The sequence below is a fragment of the Mastigoproctus giganteus genome, chromosome 1 (assembly GCF_048544385.1).
Source record: "Mastigoproctus giganteus isolate SK-2022 chromosome 1, ASM4854438v1, whole genome shotgun sequence".
Classification (NCBI taxonomy): Eukaryota; Metazoa; Arthropoda; class Arachnida; order Uropygi; family Thelyphonidae; genus Mastigoproctus; species Mastigoproctus giganteus.
Genome location: NC_143575.1, coordinates 9895696 through 9917287, shown reverse-complemented (window position 1 = coordinate 9917287; position 21592 = coordinate 9895696). Strand labels below are relative to the sequence as shown.

The window sequence follows — 21592 nt, the reverse complement described above, 5'->3', positions numbered from 1 at the left end:
GTGCCTCATCTCAACTTTATGATCTCTGCTCCAATGGAGCTTTTCTCTCATGGCCATTCTCAACCTTGTGTTGTTTGGCATTACAAGAATGCAAAATGGGATGATCTGTTAAATTTCTTTTCTTTGGTCAGATTACTGTTTCAAATATTCTGATCTCAAAGTTTGCTCAGATCATGTCAGTGAAATTATTCTTGTATGGATGAAATTCTTTGTTCCACTCCACATTAAAATCTCATTGTTTAATCAAAACTTTGGTTTTCCCATAAATATACTAAGGCTGTTCACAAGGTAAGTTGCATATTGCAATCCAAATCTCCAGCTTCATTTTCTACCTACATCAAAGCTCACAACAATTGTAATGCAGTTGTTAATCAGGCCAAACTAGATTTTGAACAGGCTAAGGGTAGAAAACTTTCTTGTTGTCTAGAAGCAACCACCTCCTACCATTCCCAGTACACTCAGGTACTGGGAATGGTAGGAGGTGGTTCCTTTATTCCACACTCCACCTTAAAATTTCATTGTTTAATCAAAACCTTGGTTTTCCCATAAATGTGCTAAAGCTATTCAAGATAAGTTGCATATTGAAATTGGCATATCAATAAGTTGCATATCACAATCCAAATCTCCAGCTTCATTTTCTGCCTACATCAAAGCACACAATTTTAATGCAGTTATTAATCAGTCCAAACTAGATTTTCAACAGGCTAAGCGTAGAAAAAAAAAAAAAAACTTGCTTGTCCAAATTGTAGTGAAGCATTCTGGTTTGTTGCCAAAGCTATTGGCCGCTTTCACAGTCTTCCATCAAAAGGGTTTTGAATAACCTTGTCACTAAGAGAGTTCAAGGTCCTAATAGTATTTCTCCACTTGTTCTCAAAACCTGTGCTCCTAAGCTTACTCCTGTTCTGTGTTGCCTTTTTTTCACTTTCTTAGAAATTTGCTCATATCCGCAAGTTTCTAAAAGTGCCAAATCCAACCCATACAATTATCGTCCCATTGCATTTACTTCTAAATGTAATAGAGAAATCTATTAACTGCCACCTCTTACACTATCTAAAAACCTCACATCTCATCAATGATCACCTGTATAGATTGTCAGTGTTCATCCACTTGTGATATGGCTTTTATTACTCATCCATGGACTAATTCAGTGGAAAGGTTTAGTGATCCAGTTTTCTCTCTGACCACTCACCTGCAGGTGAGTGGTCAGAGAGAAAACTCTATCCAACTTCTCCGCTAATGCTAGTGTTCTCCAAGGTTTAGTTTTCTTCCATTCTTTTCCTCTTGCATATTAATGACCTTCCACTGACTGGAAATCCTATCCATGTTCAATTCTGCTGATGATAGCACCTTGTATTCCACCTTCCACTTCAAGAAAGCTTGCCCTGCTTAAACAGCTTCAACTTCAAGTATCCACTACCAATTCCTTAAATGCTAATCAATTCCTTAAATACTAATCTCAGAAGAACAGTACCTAGTCCATGGGTACTGTTCTTCTGAATTGGTTTTTTTTTTTTTTTTTGTTAGTTGTTGGGGCATCTGCTTCTGTGGCCATAATGCACCTCCCAAGGTTTTGCACTACTCTGATCCAAGCCCGAGGTGGGATTTGAACCCAAGACCTTTGAGTTGCCAGGCAGGCACTTTACCCACCTGGTTGGCTTTAGCATTAGTAGAGGCATATGATGCAAGAAAGCAAGCTTATGCAGCATCAGCCAAAAAAAAACACTTCCATTTCACACCTCGGTTCGTTAAGTCTGTTCCACCAACCAATTACCCGCTGGCTAAAGGCAAATTTCTGAACATCTATCCTACATCTGTCTTTCCTCAATCTCAATTTATGCCCTCTCAGGTGATTATTCTGAGCAAGAGGAAGAATCCCATCAGCATTGATGCATGCTCAAACCATTCAAGGCTTTATACACCTCTATCAGATCACCTCGCTGGTGCCAAGTCTTCAAACACTGTAATTTGCAAAACTTAAGCCTTTCTTTGTAAGAGCAACCATTTGTTCCATTCACTAATCTTGTTGCCCTTCTCTTACTCGTTCCAGCAGCTCTACATCCTTCTTGAAATGGGGCCTCCAGACCTGTATACAGTACTCAAGGTGTGGCCTGACCATTGCCTTATACATGGCAATAATAACCTCCTTATCCCTGCTAGAAAAATTCCTGTATATAATTGACAAGACCCCATGAGCTACTCTTGCAGCCCATCTGCACTACTCAGAGAACTTCATATCTGCCTGCACAATAACCCCCAGGTCCTTTTCATTCTCTACCACCGTCAGTGTAGTACCACTGAGTTGATACATTGCTCTGGGGTTGCTGTTTCCCCATATGTAGTACTTTACATTTGTCAATGTTAAACTTCATTTACCACCTCGCAGCCCATCTGCTCAACCTTACCAGATCCTGTCACAACAGCATAGCATCAGTAGTGTCCTTAACAACTGTGCCAACCTTTGTATCATCTGCAAACTTGGACATTAAGCTTGATATACCATCATCAATATCATTTATAAATACAGAAAACAATAATGGACCCAATACTGAACCCTGAGGGACTCCACTAATAACATTAGTCCACGATGAGCAGTGTTCCATTGATTACCACTGTCTTCTTCCACTCAACCATCCCTTTATCCATAGCAGCAATTTGCCACCAATGCCACACTGCTCCAATTTGTGCAGCAGTCTTCCATGTGCAACAGTATCAAAAGCCTTTCTAAGATCCAAGTATATAATATCAGAGTTATTCCCTGCATCCTCATTATACTCATCAGTTCTTTTGTGACTGCATCATGGTATCCAATGAAATTGGTCAGGCAAGACTTTCCCTTAACAAAATCATGTGTCCAAGCTATAACTGAAGTCTTGTCTAGATGATCCGCAGTGCTTCTTTAACCAGTGCCTCCATTAATTTTCCTGGAACAGAAGTTAAACTCACAGGTCTATAATTACTTGTGTCAGCCTTTGATCTTCCTTTGTGAATTGGGTGACATTTGCACATCTTCAGTCCATGGGTACCTCCCCTGAGTCCAAGGAAGCTCTCATAATTATTGCCAAGGGTTTGCTTACTTCCCTTGCCATCTCCTTTAATATAACTGGATATATCCCATCCACCCCCAGGTGCGTTTCTTGTGTTTATCTTCAACAATTTCTCCTCTACTTTACTCTCAGTTATTACAAGATTATCTAGCTTAGTGCCAGAGTTGAATACACCTCTGGGATTTCCCTCACTGAATAGCTCCTCATGTGTGAATTTCAATGCAAAATATTCATTTAGTTTGTTAGCTACCTAAGCAGGATCATCAACAGTTGAACCATCGATATCAAGTGGACCAATCCGATTCATCCCCTTCCTTCTAGAGTTTACATAAATAAAAAACCTTTGCTGATTTTCTTTGCATCCTTTGCGAAAGATTTCTCGTAATCTGCCTTCGCCTGCCTAACCTCATTTGTGACTTGGTTACAGATCAGCTTATATCTATCATAGGCTTCTGTCACATGTTAATTTATATGTATCCCATACATTTTTCTTCTCTGCCATGTCTCATTAGTTCATCTGACATCCATTTAGGCCTAAACCTTGAACAATATTTCTTAGTTGGTATGTAAAGCCTAGTAGTTTCCAAGATAAGTTTGTTGAATGCTTCCCATTTTGAATTTGCTGTTGGTAACAGCATCAGTTGGTTCCACTGTACAGAATTTAAATACTGTCTCAGATCATCGTAGTCGCCTTTACAAAAGCAATAACCCCTTCCCTTTACCCCTGATGGTAGTTACCTCTTTGAGTAAATCCCACTTCAGCATACTGTGATCACTGCCACCTAGCGGTTCCTTTATCTGCAGATTCTTAATACATGAAGAATCACTACAGATAATCAGATCAAGAGTATTACTCCCTCTAGTTGCCTCCCAAACATTCTGATGTAGAAAACAATCATCCAATTAATTCACAAAAGCCTTTCTAGTGTGCGAGTGACCAGCTCACAAATTCCAGTCAATATCTGGGAAATTAAAATCCCCCATAAGACTGATTTACTGGCCCACTATTTCCCTGTACAGTTTCTTATTATACTCATCAGAGTCATTAGGCCTACAGCACACTCCTACTCTCAATTTTGATCTCCCAATGCTTATGTCACACCAAACTGGCTCAACACTGCACTGGCCAGCGATGTCGACTAGCTTCACTTCCTTGGATTTTTTTGTGTTTCTTAACTAATAGCATAACCCCCTCCTCCCTTCCTATCCTGTCTATCCTTTCTGTAGACATACTCCCCAAATTCCAGTTCTGCATTTCTTATATCTGTGTGACACCACATCTGATATCCCAACAATATCAGCCTTTGATGTTTTGAGCAATACCTCAAATTCATCAAATTTATTTACCAAACTCCTGGCATTGGTGTACACACAAGTATACATGCACTTGTTTCTATTCTTAGCTACTCTAACACAACCCATGTGTTTACTTTTACTGTAACAACTCCCAGCAGTCTCTGAAATATCCTTCATTCTGTTTTCCAGGCTGCTGCTCATTCCAATAGAAGCAGTGCAAGAATCACTTTCACCTCTGCCAGTGGCTACTGGCAATCTATTAGTCTTTGTATCCCCCCAAGTTAGCAGTTTTCCAACCCACCTAACACTGCCTCGATAGCATCAGCAAATATTCTTGCACCTTTTCTATTTAAGTGTATCACATTCCTGTAGAAGCAGTCTCTCCTGTTAACAAGGACAGACCAGGCCGAAAAAAATTCTACCCCTTGGCCTTGAATTAGAGATTAACTTCTATAATTTCCACTCTCTTCTAAACCAGACTGAACACATGCTGTAACCAGTCAGCATGCTTTTACTGTCCAACTTGAAACTCACAGAACCAACTTTTCTTCTTCCTCATTTATTCATTCAACTTCCATTTTCTGGAACAACCTCCTTTCATATGTATTTCCTGAAAATTACATGCCACAAACATTCAAGTCTAATGTCAACAAGTATCTTCTTTGACCTTCAACCCATGCACAGTACTAAGTACTATAACATTCTAATACCTCTCGTGTTTGGGGTTTCATACAAAAAAAAAAGACACGTTTTGAAATTTTTGTACCCTATTGCAATTTTTCCTGCGCATGAGATAAAAAAAATTTAATAATTCTATTTACATATTTGTAGAACATTTCTTTTGCTTCTATCAAATTCAGCACGCATAGTTGTGAGTGTGGAATTTCCCTAAATGCTTATTTAGGGAAATTACGACTTGCGTAGCATTCCGCAGAATGCAACCCTTACGTTAATCAGGGAGTGGCTGTATATAAGGGGCCTCAAATTTAAATATGGCTGGGGCCTCCATCCTTAATCCACCTCTGGTGATACTGAAGGTTAAACAAAATCCACTCAGTGGATTTATTACAAATTTCAAATAGTAGCTTTTGCAAGTTTCGTGTGTATTTTTTAACATTTATTCTTGTGTAATTTTCAGACCCAAGAAGAAACATGTTCAATTAAGCGGTGCAAAAAAGAGAAAACTGGCTATAAAGAGTCAACATGAGGCTTTGGATTTAGTGGCCAAGATTGGAAAGCTGACTAACTTTTTCACAAAAGTTACACAACCTGATCTTCCAAATCAAACCCGATTTCCACCATCGGAAGCTACTTGTACTGTATCTGACTATGACAAGATTGAAGATGAACAAAGCTCCACACCTATCAATACCACTCTGTGAACTTCAAGATCAGAACATCATGATGTTGAGGTATCACAGGCTGGCTCAACTGCCACGAGTCTCACTACTGATCACACTTTGCCTGTAAATTCTTTTGATATGTCTAATGTAAATGTTGAGGCAAGGTGCTCTTACAAGACTGTCTGAAGCTGAAAAGACTGCTGAAAATGAAAATCTACTGGACCAAAGTGAAATGATTGTCTGCAAAAGATGAAGTAAATAAAGCACAAGATCCATGATTGTGGAAAGATTTTTCTGCTGATGGTGTGGCTTATTGGAATGCTTGTAGACCCAGTGACTGTCAAACACCACAATGGGCCCCATGACAAATCTTGCTGAACATTCAAGAATGGCAAACAAACAAAATACATTTCAAAAACATTTCTTTGGGGTAAAATCCAATGATGAACATACAAGAGTGGTTTTTATATTTGCCACCAACAGGGTCAGTTTACTGCTTTGTTTGTAACATTTTTGCTCCTAAATGTTCATGTTTTATGTTTTGTTCAAAGAGAAGTGTTCAGGGACTGGCGAAATACTACTGGATTGCTCATCATGAAAGAAGCACTACTCACGGAGACTATGCTGACATACTTAACTCTTAAACAAGTTTTGGGCTTGCAACAAGAATTAGAAAAACAAATTAAAGAAGAGTGCAATTATTGGAAATGTCTTGGAGCATGTAATAGCTGTTATTCGTAAGTTAGCTGAATGTGGCCTAGCTTTTCGAGGAAAAGATCAATTTTGGTTTGCTGCAGAATAGAAATTTTTTAGGGCTGCTTGGGCTCATAAGTCAGTTTGATCCATTTTTAGCGGGCACATTTCGAAATATGGATATTCTGGAAAAAGGAAATCCTTATGTCCAAAGCTACCTGCGAGGAGCTCATTGTACTAATGGCTCAGAAGGTCCATGCGTTCATTGTTCATGAAGTAAATTCTTCTGGTTATTTTGCCATGTTGTTGATTCAACACCAGATCTTTCACATATAGATCAGTTAAGTGTTGTACTCTGATATTTAAAAGATGAGCAGTCGATTGAACACTTTTTAACCTTTTTGGAACTAAGAAACCATACCAGTGAGGAAATGGAAAACCAGGTATTGCAGTACTTACATGAAGTTTGCAAACTAAAAATTTTTTCAAAATGTAGGAGTCAGTCCTACGACGATGCTGCTAACATGCCTAGTCGTTATGAGGGGATACAGGGTGTTAAAATCCCTCTCTAATGCCAGATGGAAGGCATATGCAATGGCAACAGCAGCAATTTAAGTATTTTTTTAAAATATTGGATTCTTTAGAATGTTTAGCTGAAGACCAGTCACAAAAGGAAGACACTGGAAGAGAAGCAGACAATATTGCAAATAAGATGCAAGGGGTAGAATTTTTCACGTTGATCATGTGGAATGAGATTTGGAAAAAGTTTCATAGAAAAAAAAAGTTCTTGTTTATACTCTGGCACGACCACCAGGTCAGTAGAGTTTATAATAAATCAATCAATACAAATTGTTAATCATATTTAGCAATCATGGGTTTGAACCCTGGTCCACTTAAAGGGCATGTGCTACCACACTCTTACTCCCGACCACTTGGCTATGCAAGTCAAGTTCTGCAAAGTGAAGATGAAGTTAAAAACATGTGCAGATCTGTATGGGTCATTAGCTAGCCAACTATGCTCTTTAAGAGATGACTTTGAAAGATTTGAAGCACCTGTAAAGAAAATACTACCAGATGTTGATTACAAGGCCATTATAACTTTCAAATGTATCAGAAAGAAGGTACCTAATGATGGAGATGCACCAGAAGTAGATCGGAATGCCAGAGAAATTTTGTATCGCCACCTTTTACCCAATTATTGACAAACTAGAAACTGAGATGAGAAGTGTACAAAGAAATAGCAGACAGTTTCTTTTTTAAGTGATGTGCCAAACAATGTCACTTCATCTGCTGAAACTGAAAGGTACTCACTGCTCTCAAAAACTAATTGATTCTTATCCAGAAGACTTGGACAATAACCTCTGCTGAGCTTCAGCAGTTTCACACATGTGTCCTAAGTTCAGTGCAACAGAAAGCGTAAAAACCAGGATTCAGTCATGCTAAACTTTATAAAATAATTGTAGAAGACAAAATTGATTGTGCATTTCCAAATGTAGATATTGCCTTATGTATTTTTTTTTAACATTAATGGTTAAAAATTACACAGCTGAGTGTTGCTTTGTAAACTCAAGCACATTAAAAATCCAAGAGAACAGCTATGCAAAAAGAGATTGGATGCCCTTGTCTCTGCTAAGTATAGAAGCAAATTTGTTATGCCAAATTAGTTTTGAAGACTTGATCAAAGACTTTGCAATTAAAAAAATCTAGAAGAAAACTTTAAAAAGTAAATAAATATAAACCTATAGGTAAATCTTTGCTTATAATTTTTACTGCTATTTAGTACTTTGTTAAATAAATAAATTAAAAAACCAAAGTAAATAAATATAAACCTATAGGTAAATCTTTGCTTATAATTTTTACTGCTATTTAGTACTTTGTTAAATAAATAAATTAAAAAACCAAAATTTTTTATTTAATATAGTTGTGGGGCATGGACAGAAACTGAAAAAGAATTATAAATTTTCAAACTTATTTCAACGTTTAGCACTTATTGAGTCTTAATGCCTTGTAAATTAAGCAATGGAGAAGCCAAGGATAACAGGATTAATCCTGAATGATTAAGACTACAGGTATAATTTTTAAAAACATTGGAATTTTCAGAATTCCAGCATACACTGAATCTCAAGGATGCCAGATTTATGAATTTTTACTGTAGTTTAAAAAAAAAAAAAATCAGCCATATATCACACAGATAAAGTTACTATTCCAAATAGCATATTAAAACCATGGTGCTACTTATGGCACTGAAATTTTCATGGCTACTAAATACTAAAGACAAAATACCCCACACTTTATTAAATTTATTTCATAGGCCATATAATTTTGATTATATTAACTACTCAAAAATACTACACCTTTTCTCCAATTTCTGTCATATCCCGTCTAGGCAGTAATTCCACATCTGTATTCAGTGCACAAGATTCCAGAATTTCATCATATTTATATTTATCCATAAAGCTAGAAAATATAATGTTATCCAACAAGGTAGTATTCTGAATCCATGGTACTTGAGAAACATAACCAATAGAACCCTGCAAAGATTTTAACATCTAATGACACAGCAAGTAAGCAAAATTCAATGGGTGGGTGGAAGAATCATCTAAATTGGGATAATCCTTATTTTGGTTACTGTTAAAATCTAAATCATCAATAACAGTTGAATAGTTTTTAACATCAAACTGTTTTTATTCATAGCATTACTAGTAGAGAAGACAGACTCAGACAGTGACCTACTTCATTATTACTAACCTCTGATTATTCATTCCAATGTACAGAGTTTAGTCCATGTGATGTAATCTTGTTTGTAGCATGTGACAAAACAATTTATATAAATACTATATACACTACTCCTCCGTGAGAAGATGGCATAGTTTAATATCTACATATTTTTTTGAAAAAGGAAATTAATAAATTTTGCTTTATTCCCTAGGATGGTACTATGTAAATTTCAAAGAAACATCTTGTCAGCAAGAAGATGTATGTTCTTTTTGTTCTATGTAGTCTAGTAGACTTAAAGTTGACACTTTAGCAAACTTTCACTTTTATTAAAGAGTTAAGTTTTTCTTCAACATTTTCATTTAACATGGATGCACATGAACTAAAAAAACTGAGAAGAAAATTAAAATTAACCATACAATAGTAAAACCAAAGGGTTACTGAAACATGAGTAAAATGAGCTAGTAGAGAGATAGAAAAATTCAGGAGTCTTATCTACAGGAATTTTATAAAATGTTATGTTCATAGAGCCTCTGGTTAATCTGTACCTGTACTGTGCAATTTATTTTGGATGTCAAGATTTAATTCAAAGATAGCAAAAAATGTCACTTCATTTTAATTTTATTCAATTTTTGATTTAAACATTATTAAATTTGTTACTTACTATATGCTATCACAGGAATATGTTCTTAGACACTTCCGACCATATGGTTGTCAAATAGGACAGATCCTCACTGATGAGCACTGTATTTGATTATGATTAGATTATTATTAGCTACATGGTCCAAGGAAGCCTGAGGCTTAATGCTGCACCAGCCAAAAAAAAATGAGTTGCCTTGAGAGAGAGAGAGAGAGAGACAGACAGACAGACAAAAGTAGAAGGTAATCACTAATAAAGAAAAGAATGATGATATCCAGCACAAGACCCTGGGTGCGCCAAGCACATACTCACCAGATGTGAGCCCCTGGGGTTATTTCTCCCCTCTCTGAAACAATCTAATATGTTCAAATAACTTATCCTGGCAGTGCATTAACATTGTAACAAATCTGTTTGCATAAAATGCATCATAACACAATCATATTGTGAATCTCTTCAAAATTAGTTGTTCTATTCTTGCCCCACAGCATTATTTATTCTGTTCAGTGCCATCATCCAGGACAGCAGAATTATCAAGACCAGTGTCGCCTCACCAATGAATGGATATATGCACCCGAGTGTAAGAGCTAACCACTCAATTGCGACTATTCTCTAATATGAGAGATGCCAAAAGGCATCAAGATAAATTCCATATAAATTTAGAGCATAAAACGTTATGCCTTTTATAAAATTGATAGCTGCATGAAAGCAAATGTATTTAAATGATACTAATGCATCATGAGTATATTATAAGCTTTTCTACCAATTGAAGATTTTATGCTCTAAATTCATATGGTATGTTATGAATAATTTCTGTAATTAATGAAAAAAATGACAAAAATAATTTCACATCCTTTTTGGATTTACAACTTGGATTTGTAATTAACATTTCTGTATATCATTAGATAAGTTTTATTTACCTTAACCTTCACATCTCCACTAATTATAGACATTTCACCCATTATAGATGACAATAAAGAAGACTTTCCAGAACTCTTAGCACCAACTATAGCTACTAGGGAATTCTGTTTTATAACTGTTGTGATATTTTTGAGTGCAGGCTCATTTCTTTCATTCCAAAATAAAGTGGCATCGTCAAAAGATACAGAAAATCCTGTAATAAAGACTACCCTTAGTACATATGATAAAATACCACTAATGAATTAAGATTTCTAAAACAAAATTATTGAAGGATATTTCAAATGCAGGAATACTCATTTGAAGAATTTTTATACAACACTGCATTAGAACAAAATTTAGAAATTTAATAAACCTAACATATTTTCAAGCAATCATTTCAAAGTACTGTTCACTTTGGTGGAAAAATAATTACTAAATGAAAATGCATAAATTAATAACTAGTTGTTTTAAATACATTATTCACCCTCAGTTACTGTACTTTTAGCGGCACACTATCACTCAGACCAGGGCAGCAAAGCAAAAGGCTCTAGCTAATGGGAGTGCTGTGGCTCTGAGAGAATTGAGGGGGGGCAGTTACTTCTGAATCACAGCCTTTTAAAATGCACTGCATGCTTGATTTTGTGGAACAATTGGGTACAGTACATGATATTGCCATGGGGGAGATCTTTGTGAGTGAACGATGTAAGGAGTGTAAGAAAATCAGGTGACAACTCAGTGTTGTTTGGGCCTATATGAGAGCTTGAAGGAAAGGACAGGGTGGATGCCCTTGCAGGATCTAAATTGAGGGCTCATCAAGCTCTCAGCTGCCAACATCAACGCCAGAGCTTGCACTTGGTCATCACACAACACAGCAGCAACCCCCAAGGCAGAATGTGCTGGTTCCACAGGAACTAGTAGTTGTTGGTGACTATTGTCAGGGAAATAGTAACATGCTTTGTAAAAAGGATAGGTGGAGCAGGACCAGAGTGTCTGTCAGGGATAAACGTTGATGACGTTGTAGAGCAGATATCATCTTTTAAGGGCACAAAAGGTGATATAGTACACATTGGCACTAATGATATTAAGAGTAGGAGACCGGCAGAATTACTTAACAAGTACAGATCACTTTTGAAAATAGCCGTGAATTGGGGTTGAATTTGAAAGTGTCTGCAATTCTGCCCAGACATGATAGGAGGGAGTATATGATGTGAGCCTTGATGATCAATTCAGCCCTGGAATGGGGTGGAATTTTTTTCAGACTGGTCTGTACTTGTTAACAGGAGAGACTGCTTTTACAGGGATGGGATACACTTAAATAGAAAGGGTACAAGAATATTTGCTGATGCTATCAAGGCAGTGCTAGGTGGATCAGAAAACTGCTAGATTGGGGGGGGGGGAAATACAAGGACTAATAGATTAACAGTAGCCACTGGCAGAGGTGAAAGTGATTCTTGCACTGCTTCAATTGGAATGAGCAGAAGCCTGAAAAACAAGATGCAGGATATTTCAGAGACTGCTGGGAGTCATTGCGGTACAAGTGAACACATGGGTTGTGTTAAGGGTAGCTAAGAAGAGGAACAGGTGCATGTATACCTGCATAAACACCAATGCTAGGAGTTTGGTAAATAAATTTGATGAATTTGAGGTATTACTCAAAGCATCAAAGGCGGATATTATTGGGATATCAGAGATGTGGTGTCACACAGATATAAGGGATGCAGAACTGGAATTTGGGGAGTATGTCTACAGAAAGGATATAGGATAGGAAGGGTTATGCTATTTAGTTAAGAAACAAAATCCAAGGAAGTGAAGCCAGTCGACATCGCTGGACAGTGCAGTGTCGAGTCAGTTTGGTGTGACATAAGCGTTGGGAGAGCAAAATTGAGTAGAATTGTGCTATAGGCCTAATGATTCTGATGAGTATAATAAGAAACTGTACAGGGAAATAGTGGGCCAGTAAATCAGAGTTTTATAATAGGGGATTTTAATTTCCCAGATATTGACTGGAATTTGTAGATTGGTCACTCACACATTAGCAAGGCTTTTGTGGATTTATAGGATGATTGTTTTCTACATCAGCATGTTCTGGAGGCAACTAGAGGGAGTAATATTCTTGATTTGATTATCTGTAGTGATTCTTCATGCATTAAGAATCAGCAGATAACAGAACCACTAGGTGGCATTGATCACAGTGTGTGAAGTGGGATTTACTTAAAGAGGTAACTACCATCAGCGGTAAAGGGAAGGGTTATTGCTTTTGTAAATGCAACTACGATGATCTGAGACAGTATTTAAATTCTATACAGTGGGACCAACTGATGATGTTACCAACAGCAAATTCAAAAGGGAAGCATTCAAAGAACTTATCTTGGAAGCTACTAGGCCATTTTTTTTGATTTGATTTGATTTTTTATGGCGCATCGGCAGCTAAGACCATAATGCGCCAAGTCACATTTAAAATACTACTAAAAATTTTGGTAGCCAAGGCTACCACGTCAGGCAATTAGTTTTTAGGTAAAAGAGGTAGTAATTAAAAGCATAAAACTTAGATCTTTGTATAGAAATTAATAGAATGTAAAAAGTTAAAAACGTCAGACATGTTGTCTCTGTCGCCTATTAACTGACTGAGTGTAAATGGCTCAGTCAAATTATTAAAAGCGGTAAAACACAAGCACCTTGCTTCAATAAAAGTAGGACATTCTATTAAAATATGACTGATGGTTAAAATGACATTACACATCTCGCACATAGGTGGGTCATCCGCCCTCAGCAAGTAGGAATGGGTTAGATGACTATGACCTATGCGGAGCCGAGCAAGAACAACTTCCTCTCTTCGGACCCTGCGTAAACTGGACAGCCATTGCGTAATTACAGGCTTAATATGACGTAGTTTATTTGTGGTCTGTCCGTGCCAAGAATCTTGCCATTGGGAATATAATCTAGAGCGTATTATTTGCCTGTAGTCTGTATAGGGGACTAACAGGCAATGACTATCCAGGGAAATGGCTGATTTGGCAGCGGTATCAGCTAGTTCATTTCCCCGAATCCCAATGTGGCTTGGGATCCAGCAAAAGCGAATATCAAACTCCAATTCTACAAGAGAAAATAGAATGTGCCGGATCCTGGACAGGATCGGATGAGGGTTATACCCCACCGATACTAGAGCCTGTAACACGCTTAATGAATCGCAATAGATCATATACCTCTGGTAGTCGTGATTTTTAATGTGATCTAGGGCTGTTTCTATAGCACGCAACTCCGCAGTATAAATGCTACTTTCATGTGGGATCTTATAAGACAATGTTTTGTGAGGGAACACAACAGCAGATCCCACATAACATTCTAACTTTGAGCCATCTGTATAGACAGGCACAAAGTCAGAATACTGCTCTCTATGTGATGCAAAGAGTTGCTGGTAGACAGATGGCGGTGTAGTAGCCTTCTCCCAGATGTTAAGGGAGAAGTCACAAGTTGGAAAACAGGCATGCCAGGGTGGAAGGAATTGCCTTGGTGACTGGGCAACGTTGTCTACCGTCAAGCCTAGTTCATTCAACAGCCCTTGAATTCGAATACCAAAAGGTTTGTTGGCTGTCCGACGCGTATTGTAGAGGTTTTCCCAGCGCGGCTCAAAAACGGATGGCCACGTGGGATGATCGGGCAGGGATTTTAATTTGAAGGCGTACTGTAACGACAACTGCATACGATGAAGACACAGAGATGGTTCATTTGCTTCAACGTAAAGGCTTTGGACAGGAGATGTGCGAAATGCTCCAGTGGCTGTCCGGATGGCTTGATGGTGGATTGGATCTAACCACCGAAGTGCACTATCTCTAGCAGAACCATAAACCTGAGACCCATAGTCGAGTTTGGAACGGACGAGTGCTCGGTAAAGGCGAAGAAGGGTAGAACGATCTGCGCCCCACGAGGTTGACGAAAGGGCACGAAGGATGTTAAGCCCTTTGACACATCTTGTCCTCAGCTGACGAATGTGTTGTAAAAATGTCAGCTTTTTGTCGAAAATAAGTCCAAGGAATTTGAATTCTGCTACAACTGGGATGTTATTTTGCCCAAGCCTTAATTCTGGGTCAGGATGAAGATTACGTTTGCGACAGAAGTGTACACAAACGGTCTTCTGTGATGAAAATCTGAACCCATTAGCTAAAGACCAAGCTGTGAGACGATCAATGGTTTTCTGCAGTTGCCTTTCAATGACCCTCATATTGCATGAATTGCAAAATATAGCAAAGTCGTCTACATAGAGGGCATTGTTTACAGTGGGAGGAAGTTGTTCTGTGAGAGTTTATTTTAATTGCGAAAAGCGTAACACTTAGAACGGATCCTTGTGGGACTCCCTCTTCCTGAGAGAAGACTCGAGAGAGGGTGGATCCTAAACGGACTTGAAATTGGCGATTCGAAAGAAAGTTTTTAATAAAAATAGGAAGGTTACCTCTAAGACCAAAGTTATAGAGGTCTTTTAAAATTCCAAATCGCCAGGCTGTGTCGTACGCTTTTTCAATATCAAAGAAGACTGCTACCAAATGCTCGGATTTAATAAAAGCATCACGAATGGACGTTTCCAATCGGATTAAATGATCGAGAGTGGATCTATTTCTTCGGAAGCCGCACTGTGTCCTGGAAAGCAAACCATTTGTTTCTAAATACCATACGAGGCACGCATTAACCATTCTTTCCAGGACTTTGCACAAACAGCTTGTCAGAGCAATAGGACGATAATTACTTGGATTTGTAGGATCCTTTCCTGGTTTTGGGAAGGGAAGAATGATTGCCTTCCGCCAGGAATCCGGAAATTGTTTATTAAGAAAAATTCTGTTAAACAGAATTAAAAGGTGATCCTTACATTGTGGTGTGAGGTGTTTTACCATTTCATAGTGGATGTCATCGGGCCCTACAGCACTTGCGTGTGTGTGAAAGAGTGCAGCATTTAATTCCTCCTGTGAAAAGGGCTTGTTATATGATTCAAGCCCTTTTGAATAGAAGTTCAGGGGGTTTTTCTCATTTTTCTCTTTCAGGGCCAAAAACTCTGCGGGAAAAGATGTTATTGCAGATATTTTTGCAAATGTTTCCCCTAGAGTATTTGCTACTGCAGTTCGATCTGCAATTGGACATCCGTTGTGTTTGAGGATCACTGAAGGGCATGGTGGATATTTTCCCTTCATTTTCCGGATCTTATCCCAGACTACTTTTGAGCTAGCAGCCTGAGTTATGGAAGATGTAAAACGAATCCAAGATTTCCTTTGACTCTGACGTCGTACATAACGTGCTTTTGCACGTGCACGTTTGAATGATATTAAATTTTCAGTGGTGGGATATCGGCGGAATATCCCCCACGCTTTGTTTTGTGCTTTTTTTGCTGCCGTGCATTCTGAATTCCACCAAGGTTTGGGGAATAGTGGGAACCGGCTGGATGATTTTGGGATTGCAATTGCAGCTGCTTGGACAATCGTTTCTGTGACATACTTGACTGCTTCATTGATTGGCTCCTGACTGACTGTAGTGATGTCAAAGTTTGCCAGATATTGAAAGGCATTCCAGTCAGCCTGATCAATCTTCCACCGCGGTAAACTAAATGGCAGGCAGGGTCTACCACTAGTTAGGGTTGTTATCACGGGGAAGTGATCACTTCCATATGGATTTTCTTCTACTTCCCAAGTAAGTGAAGGAAGGAGAGAAGGGGAGCAGATAGAAAGATCAATGGCAGAGAATGTACGGGTAGGCATGTGGAAGAAGGTGTTTGTTCCCACATTTAGGAGGGCGAGATCATTGTCAGTGAGCAAATGCTCTATGACTCGTCCCCTTCCATTGATGTTAGCACTACCCCACAGAGTGTTATGTCCATTGAAATCCCCAAGAATTAAACAAGGGGAAGGCAATTGCATGATAAGATCATCAAGGTCTTTCTGGGGGATGTCAATCCCAGGTGGCAAATAAACAGAGCAGACAGTTAATAAGGACCCCACTGTAAGGCGAATTGCTACAGCTTCAATGCTAGTTGTAAGCTGCAAAGCCTGAAATGGGATCTGGTTGCCGACGAGGATTGCGACTCCTCCGTGGGCAGAACCATCCACAATTCTATCCTTACGAATGATGGTTATGTTATGCATGGTGGGGTCATCATTTGCCTTTAAATAAGTCTCCTGTATGCAAAAGCAAACTGGTTTGTGCTTTTGCAGGAGTGCCTTGATGTCGTCAGTATTTTGCCGGAATCCACGACAATTCCACTGTAGGAATTTAGCCATTATTTGGACTTGGTGGGTCCATCAGGCGGCTTCCGAGGTGCTGAGGGCTTAATTTTGTCAGTCTTGGATTTATCTTTCCTGGGGAAGTACGGACGCTGTCCTGTGTCCATTTCTTCCTCAGTGAAGAGTTCCAAAACTGACTCATCATGTACCTCCTTCTGCTCGACATCCATGTTTTCCTGGGTACTAGGTGTTACTTCCCCTTTCTTATTCTTTTCTTTTGCTTTTGTTACTTGTGGAGCATTAGGAGGTATCGATATAGGAGTGGCAGCTGACTGGTCCTTTTGTGCAGGTTTTTGGGAGCTTAAAAGATAACGTGCAATGGGAGTAAATGATTCTTTTGGAGGGACAGACATGTCCGTCTGAGTCCCAATCGAACATCTCCCTGCTACCTTCTGGGCGTAGGTAGGTTTTTTGATGTTAAGAGGTTTCACTGCTTTTCTTGCCTCCTGGTACGATATGTTTAGCTCTGCCTTCAGCCGTTGAATCTCTTTTTCTTCTTTCCACCTCTGGCATGCCCTTGAATAGGCCGGATGTTCTCCCTCACAGTTAATGCAGGTGGGTTTAGTGGCTGAACATGCTGTTGTTTCGTGGTCCTTTGCACCGCACCGGGCGCATGCAAGGACTCCACGGCAGGCCATTTGAGAATGTCCATACTTCTGACATTTAAAACACCGTAAAGGGTTCGGAATGTATGGACGTACTGGACAGTTGATGTATCCAGCTTTAATCTCATCAGGAGGTTTGGGAGAGTTAAAAGTCAGGATAACACTCCTGGTTTTAACAATTTTCCCATCCCTTTGCGCAGTGATTCTCTTGACGGCAGTAACTCCCTGTGGTTGTAATTCGGAGCAGATTTCCTCCTCGGTGACGTCGAGAAGGTCCCACTCCGAAATGACACCTCTCGATGAATTTAGTGTTCTGTGTGGTGTCACTGTTACGGGTATACCTCCGATTGATGTTACTCTGAGTAGATGTTCAGACTGCCCGTCATTTTTTGTTTCAATCAAGAGGTCCCCAGAACGGAGCCTCTTAACTGACTTGGGTGTACCTGCTAACCCATCCAACCCTTTTTGTATAAAAAAGGGCGACATTTTACCAATCGGTGTTTCATTGGTGGAATGCATTATTAAGAACCTTGGGACAGGCCCTGATGGTAGTTCGGTTCGCTGCCTCTTTGTAGCAATAATGCTATCTGCCTCTCCGTCGTTATTTTCAGATAGGGACCGGGTTGGGGCCCCTGAAGGAATACGTTTATCAGGATTCATGGAGTTTTTTTAATTTTTCAGTGCCCGGGCTCCCCACCCACCACGGAGCCCAAAGGGACGCCCACTATCCGGCATGCAATAAATGCGCTCGGGAGTGGGACGCCAGGGCTACCCAGACACTATACCCGCACCGCCGCCAGCCTGAATCCTGTCCCTCGGACCATGAGGGTAGGGGCGTGGCATTGACACGGTTGACCCTCGCAGGCGAGCCTACTAGCCGATTGATCCTAGCCGGGCCTTCCAGGACCACCCGTCTTGTCGAAGCAGGGGCCAAAGTGGTGTATTGAAGCTGGGCCCCTCAACCACCAGGATCCCCCTTTCCGAATTTCCACGGGTCGCAGCGCACGGCAAACACGCCGGATTCCATTGATGTAAGCCCGGAACCTAGGCTGTGGGCGTTGGATCCCAGTGATGCTAGTCTGGAAGTCCAGCAGCGTCACTGGGAGGTCCCCTCACCACGTACAGGTGCCCACGTCGAGGGGCTACTAGGCCAACTAAGAAATATTGTTCAAGGTTTAGGCCTAAATGGATGTCAGATGAACTAATGAGACATGGCAGAGAAGAAAAATGCATGGGATACATATAAATTAACATGTGACAGAAGCCTATGATAGATATAAGCTGATCTGTAACCAAGTCAAAGGAGGTTAGGCAGGCAAAGGCAGATGACAAATCTTTGGCAAAGGATGCAAAGAAAAACAGCAAAGAGTTCTTTACTTATATAAACTCTAGAAGGAAGGGGATGAATGAGATCGGTCCACTTGATATTGATGGTTCAACTGTTGATGATCCTGCTCAGGTAGCTAACAAACGAAATGAATATTTTGCTCAACATTCACATATGAGAAGTTATTCAGTGAGGAGAATGCCAGAGATGTATTCAACTCTGGCAGTAAGCTAGATAATCTTGTAATAACTGAGAGTAAAGTGGAGGAGAAATTGTTGAAGATAAACACAAGAAAGGCACCTGAGGTGGATGGGATCTATCCAGTTATATTAAAGAAGGCAGCAAAGGAAGTAAGCAAACCGTTAGCCATAATTATGAGAGCTTCCTTGGACTCAGGGAGGTACCCACAGACGGGAGATGTGCAAATGTGACCCCAATTCACAAAGGAGGATCAAAGGCTGACACAAGTAATTATAGACCTGTGAGTTTAACTTCTGTTCCAGGAAAATTAATGGAGGCACTGGTTAAAGAAGCACTGCAGGATCATCTAGACAAGACTTCAGTTATACCTCAGACACAGCATGGTTTTGTTAAGGGGAAGTCTCGCCCGATCAATTTGATTTGATACTATGATGCAGTCACAAAAGAGCTGGATGCAGGAAATAACTTTGATATTATATACTTGGATCTTAGAAAGGTTTTTGAAACTATTGCACATGGAAGACTGCTGCACAAATTGGAGCAGTATGGCATTGAGGTTGTCACAGTCCTTGTGGTTGAGGCTGGTCCTTGAGGTTGTCACAGACATTCTCTCGGATATGCCAGACAAGCTGTACTTGCTACCTGTGAGTCTAAAATGCTGATGGAACTGATATTCGGTAACATTCAAGTCAAGTGGACCCAATTTTGGCGAAGTCCAGACGGTCTGTGACAGCCAAATCCTCTGCTTGCACCTTCACGATGGTGGGACTGTTAGTAATTCTGGGTATAACTTCCATGCACAAGTACATGGTAAGTGACCATCAAGGTGTGGCATCCACACCACATGGAGGAAAGCCACCCCTCTATGTTACCAGGCAGTACTAGGTGGTAGATGACTCATCAACCAGTGCAATACCACCACTTTGTTTATTGGAGGCTTGAAGTGGTGGAACCCATGTTTAGTCTCCAGAGCTAAGTTCTGGTCAAGCCTTCTCCATCTCTTCCATCATGCAGTATGATTGATAACTTGAGGTTATGATGAACATCATGGTGAGATCCAATATTCCTTACATTTTGAGGGTACATCTCTAAAACTGTGTTCGCAGACCGGCTGCTAGTTAGTACTCCGGACCGAACCTATTCGTAACTCTAGGAGGCTTCTGGATCAGCTAGTGTATAATCTTGCTACCTCTATTCTGCCAGATAGTGACTGGAGGGAATCCGAGTAGTGTGTATGCAGTGAGCATTGTTGAGGCCACATTATGTCAAGGATCTGGATATATTCTTACCATGTGTACACCATATCCAAAAATTTCATTACTTCATACAGCATGTCCCACCCACTTTTTCTTACTATTGAATACACATTGAATTGTCAAACTAATAGAGCAAGCTTATCTGCGAAAAGATGTAAACGTCCCAAACGCTTCCTAATTCATTCACAAATATACGTGGTCTCAATTCTAATCTCAACGATGTCCATTTTCCACTTGCAGTCTGCCAAACCCCATGTACTTTTTCGGACAAAATCTCAGTTATCTGTTGATTCAACTACTGCTCAATCTCAGATGCCCAAATTATTCGCTGTATGATTCTTTTCGCCTCAAAGGTGGTACTTGTGCATATGTCCATTCTGATATTCCCTGTCAGAGACTTGGCAATTTGGAATTGGCTCTTATTTTCTCTGGCTTAAAATATCTCTACCTCATTGTGTCACATTCATCTGTTGTCTCTACCGTTCTCCCAACTCCACTAATCACTTGGAGCTCTGACTTCCTCTCTTTGCAACTTGAATTTCTCCAGTCCAACTTTCCTAACAGTGAGGAAATTTTCTTTGGTGATTTTAATGTTCACAACTCCATCTGGCTTCCGTTTTCTAGTCACACCGACCCAGCTGGTCAAGATGCTGAGACCTTTTGCAATTACTAATGATCTTGCACAGATTGTTCATTTACCTACAAGAATACCGGACAATCCTAATCATACAGCCAATACGCTTGATCTTTTTCTCACAAACAACCCTTCTAAGTACACGGTCAAAGTGAGAGGTCCTTTAGGCACTTCAGATCACAACTTGGTGATTGTCTCTTCTCCAATGGAACCTTTATCTCATGGCTATTCCCAACCTCGTGTTGTTTGGAATTACAAGAATGCAAAATGGGATGACCTGCGAGACTTCTTTTCTTCTTTTCCTTGGTTGGATTACTGTTTCTAAAGTTCTGATGTCAACGTTTGCTCAGATAGTGTCAGTGAAATTACTCTTGTGGAAATGGAATCCTTTATCACACACTCCACTTTAAAATCTCGTCCTTTATTTAAACCTTGGTTTTCCAATAAATGTGCTAAGGCTGTTCAAGAGAAGAATGTTGCATATCGTAATTGGCTTGTTTCTAATTCTTCAGTTTCATTTTCTACCTACACCAAAGCTCACAACAATTGTAAAGCAGTTATTAATCAGTCCAAATTAATCAGTCCTGTTCAAACTAGAGTTTGAACAGGCTAAGAGTAGAAAACTTGCTTCTTGCCCTAATGATAGCTGAGCATTCTGGTCTCTTGCCAAAGCTATTGGCC

The 21592-nt window shown here is 39.7% G+C and overlaps 1 protein-coding gene across 1 annotated transcript in view; it reads right to left on the bottom strand.

Moving 5' to 3' along the window:
• The window catches only part of LOC150090543 (ATP-binding cassette sub-family C member 1-like), a 198292-nt gene that overhangs the window by 54534 nt on the left and 122166 nt on the right, over window positions 1-21592 (bottom strand). Inside the window, exons 15-16 of the mRNA XM_090378813.1 lie at window positions 10649-10842; window positions 8731-8907 (exon numbers count right to left, since the gene is read on the bottom strand). Coding sequence (XP_090234939.1) covers window positions 8731-8907; window positions 10649-10842 — 371 coding nt within the window. The remainder of the gene's footprint in view (window positions 1-8730; window positions 8908-10648; window positions 10843-21592) is intronic.